Source organism: Catharus ustulatus, chromosome 2 (assembly GCF_009819885.2).
Source record: "Catharus ustulatus isolate bCatUst1 chromosome 2, bCatUst1.pri.v2, whole genome shotgun sequence".
NCBI lineage: Eukaryota > Metazoa > Chordata > Aves > Passeriformes > Turdidae > Catharus > Catharus ustulatus.
The window spans coordinates 102349344-102368923 of record NC_046222.1 but is presented as its reverse complement, the minus strand read 5'-3'; the positions used below and the strand labels follow the sequence as shown (position 1 = coordinate 102368923).

Below are 19580 nucleotides of genomic sequence, written 5' to 3'. Positions count from 1 at the left end.
GTAGGGTGACTTTGGAAAAAGATTTTAATGCTGGAACTTCTAAAAGCTTCTAATATCAGATTACCATTGATTTTTTGGGACCAAATTCTGCTGTTAAAGAAGCTTTTTCAGAATTCAGTCCCTAGCATATAACTTCTGTTTATTTATAGGTATCCCACTTATTTGAATGCACTATCAGAAGAAATGAGTTAGCACAAGTTAGTTTCTTCATGTACAAATTCAATATTTTTCTTTTAAATTTCAGGTGACCTTGAGATAATAGGTCCCCATTAAAATCATGCTTTCCTTTGTATCCTTTCCAGGTTTACATTTGCAGCATGTGTATAACCAATGGAACAAGCAGAACCTGTATACGTGCTTGCTCTTGGTCTGTCATTCTAGCAATGTTTTTAGAATACATACAACAGTCACCTTAACAAGTCTTAAAGTAAAGCTCACATTGTATTTCATCATACTGTGAACAAAGCAAGGATTAAATAACATGTTTACCACTCTGCTACCTGTTGGCCCTTTTAAAATTTTTAGAATCCACAAGCACACATTTATGTGCACATACAATAGAATCCATTCCAGAAAAGAGAAGATACTAAATTTAATGAGGGTTGAGAAAGCAAGTTGTTAATTTTGTGCTAATTTTTTTGCTTTTCTAGTTCATTTTTTCTAAGCTGCTAGAGATCTACTTTTTCCCCAATATTGCTTTGTTTCAGCAAATGGATCAACGAAACAGTCATTATCTCACTCCATCTACACAAAATAATAATGGTATTTTGTGTGGAAACAGGACCTATTGTTTCATAAGGCTATTGAATATAATCTCTGCCTATGATAAGTCAGTGGTTGCTTTTGCTGCTTGTATGAAGATGCATTTCTACAAATAGAATAAAAATAAGATTGTCACGTTTTAAATAGGGATTAGGACTTCAGTATCACAGCAGTGAAAATAATGACAATGTAATACTTAAGGATAAATAATGAAAGCATATATATACAGAATTCAAGATAGTAAATCATGTTACACAAAAAATATGTAGTGGGTTGCGAACTATGTGACACCGGAACTTTTAAAGCAATTATTAGATTCCACACAGGCTTGCTCAGCTATTTAGCTACTTCAATTTCAATTAAAATGGACTTTGAGGTTTGTTTGCAAATATATGCTTGTGGCTATAACCAAATATCTGTAATGATGTATATCAGAAAAAAACCAAGCATACTTATCTACTCATAAATATTTTTATGTCATTTTTATGCAAAATGCATCATTTTGCTAAAGACTTTTCCTGTGTGTGACAAAACTGCTGAAGTTTTCATTCTGCTGAAACACTCCACTTATTCCTTAATAGCAGAAGCCTGATGTTTTTTAAGTTAGCTTTTCCTTTTGTGAATCCTTGCTCTTTGGGTGCAGGAAGAGCATAGTGCTTTTCACTAAGGTGGTAGAAAATAACAGAATAAATTTTCTTAGGGATTATAAGGAAATGTAGATGTTTTAGCATAAGCCTTGGAGTGAGTTCATCCATAAACCTAAACTTTTCCCTTAAAGGCTTTACATAATCTACAAAGGAAGGTTTTTCAGTTTGTTTAATGTTTATGGGATTCTGACCTCATTCAGAGTTGCTTAGAAACATTCTTTCTTTAGAAAAAAATGAGCCTTTGCTAGATTCAATTATATGAATATTTATTTGTGGTTAGATTGTGCCTTTAGGCAAAACCTGGAGTGAGAGCTGATTCATAAATAGCATTGTCCCAGAAGGAGCCCTGGAAGGTATAGTGCCTTAGGAACAACCTTCAAGCTCAGTCTCCTTTTTCTTCACTTCCTGCTTCAGGGATTCAGTTATTTTGACACAGCAGCGTTAAAATTGATTGCTATTCAAACACTGCATCTAAAGATTATAGTCTCCATATAAACCTACCCATATTAATACAATCACTCTGCCTACTGTATTTGTTTTCCTTCAGAATAAGTCATTTAAGATTGTAATGCTTTACTCTTATTCCACTTGCAGCAAAACTGCCTCTAGTTTGACCTGGTTTCAGAGAGGCCATATGTCTGATACACTTTTCTGGAGTACCAGGATCAAGATTCTATTCCAGAAATGTCTTTCTTGTTCTTCTGTCATTTATAGTTAATCTCTTTGACTGTGTTGTGATCTGATTTCAAGCACTTCATTAGTATTATTTTACTATAGGGGAATTTGATTTGTCTTGTCATTAAAGGTGAAAGACAAGGAAGATATAAAGATGAGATTAAAGCTTCTTTTGCAATTTGGAGTCACATATTTTTGAGAAACAGTTGTATTGAGTGCCTTCATTTACATGTGCTGTTTTATCACTTGTGGTTCCTGTTTCCTGATGGCATAATACCACTCCGCTTTCTAACTTCACTCTTAGAGATTGAAATAGTGTTTATCTTTCTCCAGTAAATTCTTAATCGCTCCTTCTCTGCCAGTGACTTCTCACCTGCTTAAGTATTTCAGAGAAGAGGATGTATGCTCTTCATACTGCAACTGTGCCAGCAAAGAAAGTCACTGCTTGCCACCCTCCAATATAGCAACTTCTGCCTCTGCTTGTGAAGCTAGTCAAATGATTGTCTCCTAACCTATTTCAGTCAAAGTGTTTTAGTTTTATCAGTTTAAAGAGTCATTCTTTGCTAACTTGACACATTTTTGTCTGAGATGAGCTGTGAAGAAATCACATGTGCAGTTGAATTAGCTTCTAGCAAGAAGATAGTTACAAGTAGATGACAGAAAGGGTGGGATTTAGTCAATAAATGGTAATGCTTTCATGACTATAATTGCCAATGGAAGCGAATGCATTTTAACATCTAAATTGAAGACCAGCCTTAAAAATTATTCCATTTGCATTCAGTTATTTGACAGAAATTGATATTATCTGATTTTGTTTACACGTGTGTTTGAGCAAGCTCTGTGTACAAGGTGGGAGCAGAGTGGAAAATCACCAGGACTCTCCATCCTCTGTACATCCTCTGCAACCTATTGCACAGATAAACAGAAAGGAAGAAACATTAAAACATGGACATGAAAACAACAGTGAAAATGCAAAGTTTACCATAGACATAATTTGATATCATTTATTCTCAAATCTTACAGGAGAAAAAGCAAGAGTATACTATCATATGACACCATACTATCCTTGCCACTTTTTTTTGCATCCTATGGTCATGGCTATTTCTCCATCTAAACATAAATATTAAGAGGTATGGGGTTCATAAAAAAGTAGTGGTTTTCTGAGTAAGCTTTGAGTATGCTGTTTATCTTTTCTATGTATAAGCATTTTTAAAAAAGGATACTTCCCAGGGGATAGTGTAAAAAATCAAGCAGGATATAAGAAACTTTCTGGGGCCTATGAGAAGGACAAGTTTTAACCATGCATTTAAATATCTGTCATATTTTCAAAATGACAGTACTTGTAAAAATTGCCTGTACCTATATTCTGATGCTTCTGCTCAAGCTTTAGGGACTAGCATTAAGGCTAGACTAAGAAAATAATGGAAGGAATAAGGTAAGACAAAGATGAGACTTTTTTGACTTCAGTCTTAAATAGTTAGGCAAATGATGACTGTGTGCAATATTTGGCTCTAATCACAGTTGCTACTGCTGTTCCAGCTGCTTGAATACTCTTCTGGGCACCAGCTCCACCACCAGCCACAGTTTAGCTGTCACAGACTCCAGCATGGGCCCTGGAGACACTGGGAAATGACACTGTTCCGATACCTTCAGCAGCCTGGTTCTGTATAGAAATTGTTCCTTCACCTAAGCTGAGGACTGGTCTGAGAGCACAAGAGCACAACATCCATACCATGTAGGAAAAGCTTACCCTTAAGTCTCATCTTAAAATTCTACTTACCACATTCCATAAGAAAACAAACAAACAAATAAACAGCCACCAAAAAAAAAAAAAAAGCCCCCTTTCCCCTCCAGCAAAAGCAGAACTTTCTGACTGAACACATGGATATATTTTATCTCTAATTATGCTTATAGTGAGAGTGATCCATCTGGTATTTCTCCCCTGATTCACTTGCTTCTCAGTTTACTATATAATGTATTCATGTGGGTGGCTTTTCATATCATCATCAGACCAAGCCTTCCTGCATGTTCTACACATTTGTCTTTCTTATATTTAGGATGCTTTGAAGTTCTGCTTCCCTTCCCGCATTTTCTTAAGCCAAAAAAGTTTCTATTCATGACCACCCATAAATACCACAGAAATACAATAATTTTAATTAACTCAAGCAAGCCTCTCTTGGCGATCATGTGGACAAGCTGAAAAAGTGCAGACTGAATGCGATGTGTGCATTGCATTGCGACGGGTTACATCACTAGTCCTAACATGATGTAACCCCACGCAGCATGATGTAAGCGTCGTGATACATTGGAGATTCAAAGAAACATCAGCATTCTCTTCTCTCCCTCTACCCATTTCCAGGAGTGTACTTTCATTCATGATCCAGCAGTTAATAACCAATCCCTCTTGTGAGTCATGAATGCTCATCTATTCTTATTCTTATTCTTATTCTTATTCTTATTCTTATTCTTATTCTTATTCTTATTCTTATTCTTATTCTTATTCTTATTCTTATTCTTATTCTTATTCTTATTCTTATTCTTATTCTTATTCTTATTCTTATTCTTATTTTTCTCCTCAGACGGAATAATATTTTCCCTTCTAATTTTGGGCAGTGCAGCCTCAATCCTTAAAAGAGATGCTATTTTAATTCTATGTACATATATAGGTACAGTTGCTCTCTGTCAGTTATCATAGGTTTCTGGTGAAAATTTGAAAGAAAATTAGTCATGCTGTGTTCAAAAATGTTTCACAGGTCTGGAGAGTAAAAATTATTTATTCCAATTTTAAAATTGTGTTGCCAAACACCTTGGATTTGTATTGCCAGTTGTGTGTAAGAAGCTGTGCTAGGCTCATGGATTTTTAAAAAACTTGGTGCATTTTTTTGCAACATCACTGCAGCTCTGAATCAGTTCAGCCTGTCATCTGTGTGGATGTTAGGGTGATTTGTCTTGTGACAATGGTTTCCTATTGCTGTTGCTGCTTTCAGGACAGACATTTGTATGTTCCTTTTACTACTGTGTCCATTCTGAAACTAAGTTAGCAGGCACATATACTGCAAATTTTAATTAACCTTAGAAACGGAGATGCAATTCTTTTGTGTACTTGTGTACAGGTAATTGTGTGATTGTCTTTGATGTTTTGAGAAAGTTTATTTTAAGAAAAATATGAAGCATGTGTAATTTTCTAAGGGTGAACAGGGGACCACATTTTATCCCTTAACAAAATGATATTCCTTTTATGATCACAAAGGTGGAAATGAGTATGGTCAAAAAAATAGCAAACTTTAAAGGTTGAATAAAATCAATGAAGACAAAACCAACCCTTTTGGAAACTTAATTCTAGGATTCTCTGATCCAATGTGAGAACTAGGGACAGTAACTACTCCATCTTTGATCCTAATATCAATTTAGCATGTGCTTTTAAATTCACTGCTACCATATCTTAAATAATTATGCTATTATAAATATATATTTTCTCCAAAACACAATTAAAAACTGAGAAAAAAATTGAAAGTGTTTTAGGACCACGCAAAATACTTCTATCCTGTCCCTTTATTTCAAACTGTCAGTCCTCTCATGCATCAGAGTTAGGAATCCTGATGGTGCAAGGGACTTCTGTATGAACTAAACTTCACTGGGATTTCTTCACAGAGAGTTTGGTGATCAATCTATGCCATGAAAGACGCAGTTCACCATCTCTGTTCCATAACTTTTATTTTGAATATAAATCACTCCCACTTATCTCAGTTAAATTAAACATAAGTCTGTGGTTTGCCTTTTTTGAGTTATTGGTGCCAGCTATATGGCATAATATGCTTAAATGCTAATAATGGTACCAAACGCTAATAAATATTTGGTATTTTATTGCATTGTGTCATTGTCGTTTTTAAAAAGCATTTATTGGTTTTGAGTTGTTAAAGATTAATAGCTTTTAAATATATTCAATTCTTTAGAGGAATTCAACACTGTTTTCACAGAAAAGTTGGCTTACTTCATACATGAGATCTGTAAAGGAACAATTCAACAGTGTTATAATTCCTGTTATTTTTTCTGTTCTCTTGATGTAATTGAGAGCTCTAACTGAATTTCTTCACATACAAAATAATTTTTGTCTTCCAGAAATATAAAGTACTGATGGAAGGCTTTCTGATATAAGCTGTGTAAAAAAGAATCTGGATGCAAATGTAGCATTGCTGATAAAACCTGCCATACCTGGCTATTATATGTCAATGTACAAGATTTCTGTGTTTTCAGAATAATTGTATGCTGTCCTTTGGTATTGAGTGCTGTATTTGGCAATATTTTTTTAAGCTTACCATCACTATGACTAGAGTAATGCCCAAGCCTTTTTCTTCGGAAGTTATGGATTATTTGGAATCTAAAAATCTTGTATCTGGCTCCAGTGATTGCTACTACTGAACATGACTATTAGTTTTTAGACATACTACTTTAGGAATATGTCCAGCACTGTGCTGTTTACTTTTTACTCAGAAAGAAAAAAAAGAGAAAGTAGTACACCTTGTTTGAAATTTTCTCAAAAGTGGGGCAGGCATTGTTTATCTCCATGGGCTGCAGAGTGAATAGCTCATATTTCACAGGCATTTACATGTTTTTGTGACTTAAAAAAAGAAGCACAACTCCTTAAGTTTAAAAAGCATAACTCCCTCATTTCCCAAATTTATGAACTGCCTTTGAAGATATTCATATCCTTTCTAGCCTTGGCTCATGTAGTTTCTGTGCCTGGCAAATTGTACAATATTATAATTCATCCTCTTTTCCAGGTCATTAACAGAATATTAAACAACATCAGCTTAATATACAGAATATTTCACTAGACCATTAATCTTTTGCTAGATTGAAAATTGACCTCTGGTTAGAATATAACATACCCTCTGTTGCTTTTAAAATCCATGGCGTTACTTCACCTCTTTCTCTATGAATAATTATGTTCTCAATATTTAATGGAAAAAGGTTTACGAAAGGTTTTTTGAAAACCCAAATAAATTTTATCAACATTTTTAAAATCAAGATTTCTAACAGATCAAAGAGTGATGCTTTTTTTTTTTTTCTTAAAGAGAGCTATATCTTATTTTCTGTGTATGTATGTAAATTCTCTTTGATGCTTCTAATGACTGTCTTCCTTAGGCTACAGTAACTTTTTCCCTTGATTTTAATATATGTATATATGTTATATGTTCTTACTGATCTCGTAATTTATTTTAATTAGGCACTGAAGCATTTCATTGGCAAATCAACAATTTTATTCTCAACCCTTTTTTGGGAATAACATACTGGCTTATAATTAATGTATCTAAGGATATAGGTGTTAGTAATTATTCTTCTGATTCAGTTTATCAAAATATATCTTGTTTAACTCTTTTTATACACCTTTAATTCCTGACTACACTAAGAGAAGTGCATATTGTCTGTTGCTTCTTGTAAAACTAAATACCTAGAAAAGAAAAAGAGAGTAGAACAAGGTGATATGAACAAGAATTGTCAGAGAAACTGAAATAGCATTCAGTTATTACTGAATGCTGAAAGATGGAGAATAACTGAAGAGAGGATGAGATTGGATTAATTTTAATATTCTAGAGTGTTGACCTGGTAAACCCCAGCCAGCTCACTCATGCTCACTCATTCCTGCCCCAGAGTGATGGAGGATCGTATTGAAAGGGTAAAAGTGAGAAAATTCATGGATTGAGATGAAGACAGGTTAATAGATAAAGCAAAAGCTGTGCACACAGACCAAGCAAAACAAGGGATTAATTCACTGCTTCCCATGTGCAGGCAGTTATTCAGCCATCTCCAGGAAAGCTGAGATCTGTCACGTGTAACAGTGACTTTGGAAGACAAATGCCACCACTGAACATCCCCCTGCCTTCCTCCTTCATGCCCTGCTTTATATGCTGAGCATGAAGCCACATGGTGTGAGACATCCCTTGGGTCAGCTGGGGTCTTCTGTCCCTGGCTGTGTCCCCTCCCAGCTCCTTGTGCATCCCCACCCCTCACGCTGGTGGAGTAGGGTGGGGCGAGAGGCAAAAGAGATCATGACTCTGTGCAAGCTCTGCTCAGCAACAGCTCAAACATCCCTGTGTTACCAACACTGTTTCCAGCACAAATCCAAAACATAACCCATACAAGCTACTGGAAAGAAAATTATCTCTACCCCAACCAAAACAAGCAGAGGTAAGAAAGTATGTATTGTGAGTAGTTAGGCATGATCCTAGAGTAAAGTTAATGGACAAATTAAAACCTAATAACACAAAAAAATGAGGAAAAAAAAAGAATAAATTTCTTGTAAGGAAAATATAAGAACATCACTTTAAAAAGCTTAACTACTGTGAAGAAAAAGAATGGTGTCACAGGATGCAAAAACATTCTAAGGAAAGAAGGAAGAGTTGGAAGAAAATAACTTGTCAGATGATGTGAGTTTCTTGGTGCGAAAATCTGAGAGCTACTCTTGAGAGAGGGAACGTTATCAATTACTTTAATGATCTTGTTTGTACCATACTGCTGATATTAATGAATTTGAAATCTATTTTCAAAGGCAAGAGTCTGAATCACAAATTAAGGGTTGTTACTGGAATTGCTGCTTTTTACAAAAATCTGTAATAAGCTTCCAAGGGAAATTTCTGTAGAGACCTGTGAAATGAGATACTAAAATGAAATGTAGTAAAGTCAATATGGGACAGAAAAGGGCAGTGCACTTTGATCATGAGGAAAATTATATCACCAGAGTTAAAATATGGATGACAGCAGGGGTTTATTTTGAAATGCTAAAATGTAGAATGTTGTTTGTTGAACTCAATATAATATTTTGCAGAATGTCCCACTCTAGATTTTTTGCAAGAATTATTAAACTTGTTTCAAACCTAATGTGTCAGAGATTTTAGAAAATATGCAAAATAAAACCAAAGCCCTCAGAAATAGTGAACATGCATGGTTTTATGCAGCCAAGATTTTGATTGGCTTTCTGGGCTGCAAGCCCACACTGACATCTTATGTCCGATTTTTTAATCCACCAGTATTCCAAAACCCTTCTCTGCAGGGCTGCTCTTAATCCATTCATTGCCAGTGTCTACTGATATTGGAATGTTCAGACTAAGATGCAGGACCTTGCACTTGGCCTTGTTGAATCTCATGAGGATCACACTGGCTACCTGTTCAAGCCTGCCCAGGTCCCTCAGACTGGCAGCCCTTGTCTTCAACGTGTCAAATGCACCACACAGCTTGGTGCTGATGGTGCGCTCAATCCCACTGTGTCATTGATAGAGATATTAAATAGTATTGGACCTAATACAGACCCTTGAGAAACACCACTGGTTACTGGTTTCCACTTGGACATTGAGCTGTTGACCATTTTTGTTAGCAGTCATGGAGTCAATTCCTAATCCATCCAAACAGACCTTCCATGAAATGTTTATCTCCCCAATGTATCAGCAAGATTGTTGTAGGGAAAATACCTTTCAGAAGCAGAGATAGATAATATCTGTAGCTTTTCCCTTATCCCATAATAATCATGGAAGGTCATCGGATTTAGTCAGGTATAATGGACTGATGATTGTCTTTTCACTTTCTGTGGCCGATTTCCCAAGGGTTTACTGGTAAGAAATATGAAAGTACCCACAGTGGTGCCTGAAAAGTAAAACACAGTACAAAGAACATTCTCAGATTTTTCCTCTGATGCTAAAGGATCCAGGCATGAAAGCCTAAAAAGTGTGAGAACTTGGCAAATGTCACACAGACGCACACGTACAACCACATACACATACAGTGGAACTAATGGAATTTGCCTTTTGGCAGCCATCCAGCTGAGGAACAACTACTACAAAAATCACCTTTCACCTGGTGCTTTTGTTCCTTTCGAATTATGCCTCAGGAGAAAAACGGTTGGCAGAAGCTGTGTGCTCTTCAGAGGGGAGGGGAGGGGAGAGTTTAAAGGCACAGGGTGAGTTCATCTGCTACACCACATAGTTTTTGCCAGAAGGTTTTGAGCTTGGACAGGAGGTTTGGTTGGTGCCAAGAGGAAACCCTGACAGATTTGATCACAGCAATTCGTTTTTTGCTGTGTTATTGCATCTGATACCTTCTTGTTGCCATTAGTAGTAGGAAAGCTGGCTGTGGTGCCAGCATTTCTGTTTTGTTCACGTAAGTGTATTTCAGTCCTGGTATGACTGACAGAGTAACAACAGCATACAGGCAGGTATAATTTGGACTGATGTTGTGCCAATTTTACCTTCATACAACCTCACTAAATCCCTTTGTCAGTGACCTTCAACAGACTCATGTTCTGTGGCTTATTTTCCTGAGCACAACCGCCAATTATAGTTAATTTCCTCAAATAGATGGTAGGTGTTTTAAATTGTAAATTGCACTGATTGAGAAAAGGAAACATTCAGCTCTCTTCTACAGCTGAATACAAATGCAGTATTAATGTGGGTTTTTTTCTTTAGGACTTAAAGTTGCATATGACAACAAATAACATCAGCACATCTACAATAATATTGCTTAAATAAGTCAAAAGAAGAAAAACTTGACATGTTCCTTTTCACAAGAACCACTTATATTTAGTCAAAGATGACTGGAATTCAATTTCTCAGAAGTAGTTGCATATATAAGCTGTATCATTTCACATCTAATTCCATGTAGTTCATATATAATTCCTACAAAATGCAAAATTTAACTTGCCTTTCTGCAGATGGAATAGTAAATCATATAATGCAATATTGATATTATATCATTCTATTATTTTTTATTGTATCAAATGGCACATGTCACGTAGTATTTACACCAAAAAGGGCTTTTTATTACTTGCTTCTAATTTCCGACTTCTGTCAGATAGTTTTAATTTACAAGTCACTGTTATTAATTTCTAAATTTTGTGTAAAGCATGAGCCCCAACACTGAAAGTACAAAATGTGAATTATGCTTGGAACATTGCAAAATGGAAAGTCAAAATGAGATACGAGTTCTCATCCAGTTTGTTCAATAGACAAAAGATATTTTTTCATCATATATAATTCACAAAAATTATTCAAAACCAACTGATATTTTCAAATAATGGAGTTTAGACAGGTCAGATACTATTGAACTCAGTGCTGTGTTGCTGAATTTTGAGTTTAAATCATGATTCTGATCACCAGTTCTAAGGCTAGCTTAATATAATTAATAATTATATAGCATGTTTGAAAAAAAATGGTCTGTGTTCCACTTTAATATAGTAGATGAAATATCACAGCTTCAAAATATGCCCAAAACGAATCCTTGGAAGCAGTTAAACTGTAGATAGAATGCTGCAGGTTTTGTCTGTACTTTCCCTTCCTCATTCCTCTTCCCTAACATTTTTCTGTGAAAACAAAAAAATCTTACCAAGTTGATGACAAAAACATATTGCCAATTGTTTGGGATAAGGACACTAATTTCTGTTTTGAAAAGTCAATACATTTTCAGTAATGAGTAATCATGAATAAAATATTTACATGAACTTTATATTCAAGGTTTTATCTTATTTTATACACATCTGTTTTTCTATTCTAGGGAAAATCTTTTATGTGCCCATATTATTTTGGGAATTATTAGAATAATTAAATATTCATATTCCACATAGTAAAGCTTTTCATCATATACAACTTAGCTCTGGTTTTCCCCCAGATAGCTGTGGTGTATTCTATTCCATCTTTTAAATTTATACTCTTTTTATTAGCAACTTAATTATTTGATAGTCTAATGGTTTAGTTGGTTTGGTATAATTAATTCTAGTAAGATCTAATACATTGTTGTGTGTAGATGAAGACATCATTAAAATGTAGTAGATTAAAAAAAAAAAAACAAACTGAAAACATGGCTATAGGCTAAAACCAAACCAAACCAACCAGCAAAACAAAATAACCTCAAAACCCACAAAAGTTTTTATCTCCATTGGATGTCTCACATGGACCTTTTATTTGCCTGTAATTAATACTCCCAAGATTTCAAAATAAAAACTACGGGGTCAAAGATCCAGTAAACATCAAAATATGGTGCCAAGAATTATCTATCACAATGGAATAAAATTATTGTTACACGGGATTCACTGACATAACAAACACAATTACTTCCTGAATTCTCCAAAGGCAACCAGAAATTGAACTAGTCTTCAAAATGAAGAATTAAATAGCTGCATCAAATAATTAGATGTATTCTTAAGAGTTGATTATTCAGTTCACAGCTTCCAATGGTGCCTACAAATGTCCAAAGGGAGAATTTGCACAAGCAATTTCACCAGCACTTAAACGCAGAGCACATGCTTGCAGTGTTCAGTTGTCTGTCCAGAGGGTTCATTCACAGTCATTTTAAATGGCACATAGGAACTTCTCTTAAACATGTTTGAAAGATTCACCCTTTAGTGATAGGTAGTAATAAGCTGACATTGCTGAACTCTTTCTGCAAATTCTACTTGTCTACATTAAATAGAACGTAGTTGCATCTAGGCTTGGGAATTTTGACTATTAACAAATGTTGGATTATCTTCTAATTTAGAAGTCGTATACATTATTGCAACTCAATTGTAGTATACTCATCATGCCAGCTACCTTTTTCCACTCTGCAGCTAATTGCACCTAACTCGTCTTACACTCACTGACTTGACAGTGCAGTATTAATATACTCTGAACAAACTTTGCAGTGGGACTTATAGATCCTACCAGTATATGACCATACTCCTCTGGCTTCTTGTGCACCACCAGAGCATGGGAAACTGAGAAGTCCTTGACTTAGGGCAAACATTACTCACTAATACCTAAAACATCAGTGTGTTATCAACATAATTCTCTACTAAATACAAAATACCACACTGTACAAGTTACTATGAAGAAAATTAATTCTATACCAGCTGAAACTAGGACACAGCTTTACTACATTCACACTTTCACAAGTGCATCACTTCAGCAGAGAAATGACAGTTATTTGAGGTCACTGCTATGCTTTCAAAGTGACTGTTTCAGCTGATGCTTGCACAGAAAAATATGTGCTTCTTTCTGAATTAATTAAGCTATACGATAGTTTTATGGTTTTAATTAGTCTTTCATTATTGAATCAGTAACCACTGCAGACTTAGACCAGTTTTCCATCAAATAAAGCAGATTCAGTTACACTGGAAGTGCAAGAAACACTCCTCTTATCTGTTGGAGGTCACTGAAAGGATAGGCTTTACAATGCCCTCTTTCTTTTGAGCCATTATGGATTGTTTTGTCAAAGAAATGTACTCTATTTAGAAGACAGTAAGTTCTAGTTATGGTGCAACTTGCATTACAAAAAACCTTATAAAAACTATTAGTGAATTTATGTGGCTACCTCATTTCTATTTTACTTACGACTCCTCTAAAATAATGATAATTTTGCTAATATTAAGATTAATTAAAACAATATGTAAAATATTAATTCAATAACTTTAAAAATTCTTATTATTGGTAATTTTTATTCAAAGCAAATGTAGGAGATAAAAAGTGTGCCAAAACGAATTAACAGGGGTTGAAATACAAAATTTATGCTTTTTTATAAATTCTTTTCCAGGATGAATAAATATGATCTAAGTAAATGCAAATATTTTAAGAAAAAGAAATAACATTTAAGAGCAGTATTCAGGATACTGCCATTTGTACAATATCTTCCCACACTCATTGTGTATGGGACAGTTAATGCCCAGGAAGATGCAAGCAATTTTTTTTTCTGAAAAAAAAAAGGTTTGTGTAATCATGTAACTGAAACCTTTAGGCAAGATAGAGTACATAACTGAAGTAATATAACAATCCCATATATTTTATGCAACCTCTTTTTCAACCTCAGAATTTTTCTTTTTCAATAGATTTTTTTATTTGTTCTCTGAAACTATTTGAAAAGGCTTGTGAAACAGCATTTTCTTTTTGATTTAATCCCCACTAATGCATGGAAAACAAAACTGTGGGGATTTCAGCTGATCTTCTTTACAGTCCATCCAATTAGGGATATCACACAAAATTGTCCTTTAATTTTCTTTTCTTGAAAAGGAACATTTCCTGGCTATACAACAGCATCTATGTGTTTTCTCGGGAATCCCAATAATTTTTGTGCGTGCTGCAGCTCGAGTGATTAGGACCATGAATTAAGTTATGTTGCATGCTCCTTAGTTGAGTGTTGATGCTTTTACCCAAATGGTTTTGTTTTGTTGTTATTAATGGCATTAGAATAATGGCTACTTTAGTCGTGTGTCTTCTGCTATTCAGTGATAATATAGGAATTAAAACAAGACTGAACACATTTCATTCAGGCAAATTTAAGCAAATTTCTGAGCTTTCATTGAGTTTCACATTGAAAACTACCTAGAACAGTAGGAATCTAAGTGTTCATATTACTAAGGAAAGAATTAGAAGGTGACTAATTTATGGCTAAGGACATCATTTGAAGTCATTAAATGTGGCTGTTTGCTGGAGTTATGCACATTGTTGATGTATTATAACTTAATTGTAACATGATTTTGGGGAGGAAGTGCCAGAAAATCAAACTGATTTCTTTCTGGAAGCTGATTAGCTGTATAGAGCTTTTTCATGTGCATTTATGTGTTCATATTTACTTATATGTGTACACCTGTACACAGTTACACACACATGCTGCCATTACTCAGTTAAGAAAAATAGTTACAGTAATTTCACGAATACAAGCCGCAGCAATTTGACAAAAATTTTCGTGGAAACCCGGAAGTGCGGCTAATAGTCGGGTGCGGCTAATATATTAATAATTTTCTGACATTTACAACCCCAGACGTGCCAGCCAGAGTGCCGAGCCAAGCACCGGCCAGTAAAAGCCGGCATTTCGCAATTGTTACAGTGTTACCGTGTTGCCCTGGCTCCCTGCAGGCAGCACGGGGGGCGGGGAGAGAGGCGGGAGAGCTCTCTTTCCTCCTCTGCTGCAGCCCAGGGGAGGAGGGGGGGGGGGGGCGCCGCCATTGCCGCGGCCCGGGGAGCCGACGGGGGGGGGGGCGCCACCATTGCCGCGGCTCGGGGAGCCGACGGGGGGGGGGGGCGCCGCCATTGCCGCGGCTCGGGGTGGGGCGGGAAGCGCGCGCCGCCATTGCCGCGGCTCGGGGAGGAGGCGGGGTGCTTTGTCCGCGCCCGCCGCCGGCGCCACGGGCGCGGGAAAGCTCCCTCCCCACCCGCCGCCGCTGCCGTAGGAGCGGGGGAAGCTCCGTCCCTGCCTGCCACCGCGGGGCAGCGCCGACCCGGGGTGACCGAGCCCAGTGGCAGCGGCGACCGGCCCCGAGCGGCAGCACCGGGCTGGGCCACCTGGCCCCGTCAGCGGCCCCTAGCGGGCCGAGCCTGCACAGCCTTAGCTCAGCCAGTAAACCCCGCCCTCCCGCGGTTCTGTTACTAATTGCACACGGGTCCTCGCTGCGAACGACAGAGCGGCTTATATTCGTGTGCGGCTTATCTATGGACAAAAACCGAAATATTTGCCAACACCCAGATATGCGGCTTATACTCAGTGTGGCTTGTATTCGTGAATTTACTGTATTTGAATCTAGGCAATATGAATATATTTTTCTTGCTTTGATTAAATGAACAGACTTCCAAACAAGAGATGTGTAGATCTATGGCCTGCCTTTGTGATCTTTCCTAGCACAGAGGATCCAGTCGACTTCTACATCTCTTTAACAAGCTGCAATTCTAAAAAATCATTTTCCTCCACTCTATTTGAAGTGTCAAATGCCTCATTTAATCTGTCTTCAGCTACCAAATTAGAACTTCTTCTTACAACTCTATAGCTGGAGAGCCTTGGCCATAGGGATGAGCAAAGTACAGTGTTGTGATAGCCAAACTACCCCACTGATGGACCCCTTTTTTTGGGCATGAAATGACTCAAGTCTTGCACACTAGATGAGACTTAAAAGACTTAGGAGAAATGCTGAAATTCTGCTTTTCTAATGTGCTCTTGAGACAGTAATGAACTGTTGACTTGATCTGATTGTAAAATTATAATAGTTTTCATAGGAGGGGAAAACAAGAGCTTTGGAGTCCTAATAAAATGTCTGTATAAATAAGACATATCACTGAGAGAGTGACTGTTAAATCCTGTATTAATCTGGTTTGAGCTGGAAATTTCCAGAAGGTTAAGCATGTGCTATGTGAAACTGAGAGGTCATACAACTAATAATGTGCTGTGTGATTTCTGAAAACTGAGCCCTTTTCCAAATTTAAATGGGGTCAAAAGGTATACTCTGTGACAGATGGAGCAATTGCATATAAAATGCAAAGAAATAGCATCAGCTTAAGCAGTTGTGGATGATTTTTTGCTGCCATTAGAGGCTTCAGAGTGAATACCTAATATGCAAGCCTGGTAAACTGCATGCATGGGACCTGGCTATATTACATACCTGTGATTCATATTATCTGAATGGAGGAAGATGTAGCATAAATTGTCAGTACAACTGGGACAACTTACAAAAACAGAAAATCTGTTTCTGAATGAGGTTTTTATCCATTATGCAAAGGAAATGTGAGCCAGAGGACATGCTTACAGCAGGGTGACTTCATTTGTGATAGTTTTGTGCATGGCTATGAGAAAAAATCTGGGAGTACAAGGTGACTGTACATCCATAGATAAATGAAATAAACTACATTTTAATAGTTTATTAACACATTGATCAATGTTTCAAAATCGAAACCTTTTAGAGATATTTACTGTCTTAATGTTTACAACTGTATTACTTGCAATGCTTCTAAGAGATAAAAAATATAGCCCACATGAAACCCTTCTACTCACATTGTAAATAAATGCATAATAAGTTACAGGTCTTTTTTCTGAATAATTATTACAACATGATATTTTGCATCTTTGAAGGAACAAAAAAGGAGTAATGGATGTTTCAAATATCACAGATCACCTTATGTCACATACCTTTTTAGGTGATACATCTAATAGCATGATAAGAGCACATTTTCTAAATTTTATTACACTGTTGTTTTTTTTCAGAAGTACACTGAGCCAGAGTCCCATTGGGAAGCACATTAAAGAGAAAATCCTTGCAATATGTTATTCATATGTGTATTGAAGTTTTTGAGGTGAGATAGTATACACAAATTAAAATGTTTTGGGACAAAACTACTTCTTTCACTCAAAAATACTTGAAAGAGGAATTACAGTCCTAATAACTGTACACACAGTTTTTGTCTACAGCTACTGCATATATGGGGTCACACTGATTTTGATATTTTTTAGTTCATAGGAATAAAAATATGTGGTAGTTTATTTTATATTTTCCATATGATGATCAGATATTTTATTAAACAATTAAAAGACTACCTCCCTGGGGAAACTAGTATTGAAATTTGTTATGTGCATTCCAGCTTGTATTTATATGTATTCATTATCTATAAATAATATTTATCATAAATATTTTACATGAATCAAAAATAGTTTAAAGGCAAGGCTGTGTACTTTGTTTACATACAAAATTAACTTTATTTGTGTATCACCTGAGAAAGTATCTAACCTTCATTGGGCTGTAAGTAATTTGGAACAATATTGAATAAAAGGACAAAATGCGGACAAAATGCGGATGGTGACTGAGATTATGAGCCTGTATCTATTACTTCTGAAAGAAATTAGAGATTAGAAAACATCTATATTTCATTCCCAGAGATGTTTTAGTTAATTATGTACTGGATCTATATAATGAATCCACTGGTGTGCTGCATAAACAATATCTTTTGTACAACAGCATTGAAGATGGAGACTTTATGTGGAGATAGAGTATCAGTCACTGTTTTTTCACATTTTTGCTCACTAATTATCATCACTGCATACATAGTGGTAGAGCTTCCAGAAAATGCCTGTAGAAAATGTGTATCCAGAAGACAAATCAACTAGTACACTGATTCCAAAACCATATATATTAAGAAAATCTTAAATACTTTACTACTAATAAAGATATTCTGTTTTACAATCATGGACTAAGATTTAATTGAAACCTTGGATTTTGAGGGATATAAATATAGTTAAAAAGTAGAATTTTAATAGGAAGATAAAAGGAGCAAATGATATTTATTTAAATATGATGCATCTGTGACAAATTTAGATTTCATACATAAAAAATTTAAAGTATACTGTTCTTTTTCAACATGTCTTTAAAAGGCACTTCAGAATAAAGGAAATTCAAGAAAACAATGCTTAGAGCTTAGACCATTTTATTTCTTTAGTAGCTATGTTAATTTCTAAGCTAAATTATAAACTGAGTTTCCTGTTGGTGTTTCCCTCCTTATCAAGTAACTTTATGTTACAGAGTGCTACTTGCTACAGGAGAAAGCACAGTATAATAGAACGCTGGCTGCAAGAATAACTTGGTGTATTTTTATTTTTTTAGTCAGCAAACAGAAGTATTGCCCAAGGATGGGCATGGTGAAAATTATGTTTATTTCCTCTTACTGCCGTGAGCACAGGCTATAACCTGTATGAGAATAAATGTTTACGTGTGTGTGTGTGCCTTTGTGCCTGTGTGCATGTGTGCACCTCAAAAGTATTTTAAGAAAGCATATTGAATATAAATTAAAATATATTATTTACTAAATCTTCTAATAAAGAAATGCAAGTTCTTTATCATGGTAAGTAAATGTTTTCAGTCAATTTCTAGGTTTTTCTAAAGAACATGAAATGCGATATATTTTGAACCAAGGCTGGTTTTTGACCAATTTCATGTCTAAGATTGACTCAACACTGTTTCGCTTTTGTTTACAGTCTTGTTTTAAATACCTTTTTGGTCATATGGGAAGCAAGATTAAATTCTAAGAAGGTCTTTATGGTTTGTCTTGGTCGAGTCAAGTTGTGTAAAACTCAAATGATCATTTTATTTGCATCAGTTTTATCCAAAATTCAGGTTGTAGCTATTTCCTAATGAATTCTACTGAGGATGAATAAAACGTTAAGTCACTGAAGAAAGTAACTGAAAGCATTATTTCTACAAGGTTACAGAACAGAATTTTAAAAAGTGCATTTCTTATGTAAAAAACATAATTTGGTGATTTTTACTTTTTTTGGTTTATATTATTCTTTTTTAATAGCACATTAATTTCTTTTTTTTTTTGCAGAAATCACTTTTAACTAAAGTACTGCATTGTCACAGAATATGATACTTTTTTTCAAATATTTTCAATTTGTTCTTCTTGACATTTTATGTTTATGTGCAGTTTGCATCTTTTTTGTTTTTCAATTTCAAATGTAACAGATTTTGACATTTTTGTTACATTTTTTGTACTAGTGGTTTTTTATTTTTGAGAACCTGCTGGTTTTGAATTCTCTTTTTTCCCTTTATTCTCCTCCTCAATATGATCCCAGGAGCCAACACAAAGAAAAGCGCAGATGATATAACCAGTAATGATCGTGGGGAAGATGAAGGTATTTTTTGTTTTTTCAAAGCCTGACCCTGATGCATGAACATAAACTTTTCAATTTTTGTTATCATAAGAATGATTATTGTTATTATTATTG

The 19580-nt window shown here is 35.5% G+C and overlaps 1 protein-coding gene across 2 annotated transcripts in view; it reads left to right on the top strand.

The window, feature by feature from the left end:
• Nucleotides 1-19580, top strand: part of NLGN4X (neuroligin 4 X-linked) — a 164845-nt gene that overhangs the window by 75135 nt on the left and 70130 nt on the right. Inside the window, exon 4 of one of the 2 annotated variants that reach the window (XM_033086727.1) lies at nt 19428-19487. The exons of the other annotated variant lie outside the window; for it this stretch is intronic. Coding sequence (XP_032942618.1) covers nt 19428-19487 — 60 coding nt within the window. The remainder of the gene's footprint in view (nt 1-19427; nt 19488-19580) is intronic. 2 annotated transcript variants of the gene reach the window in all.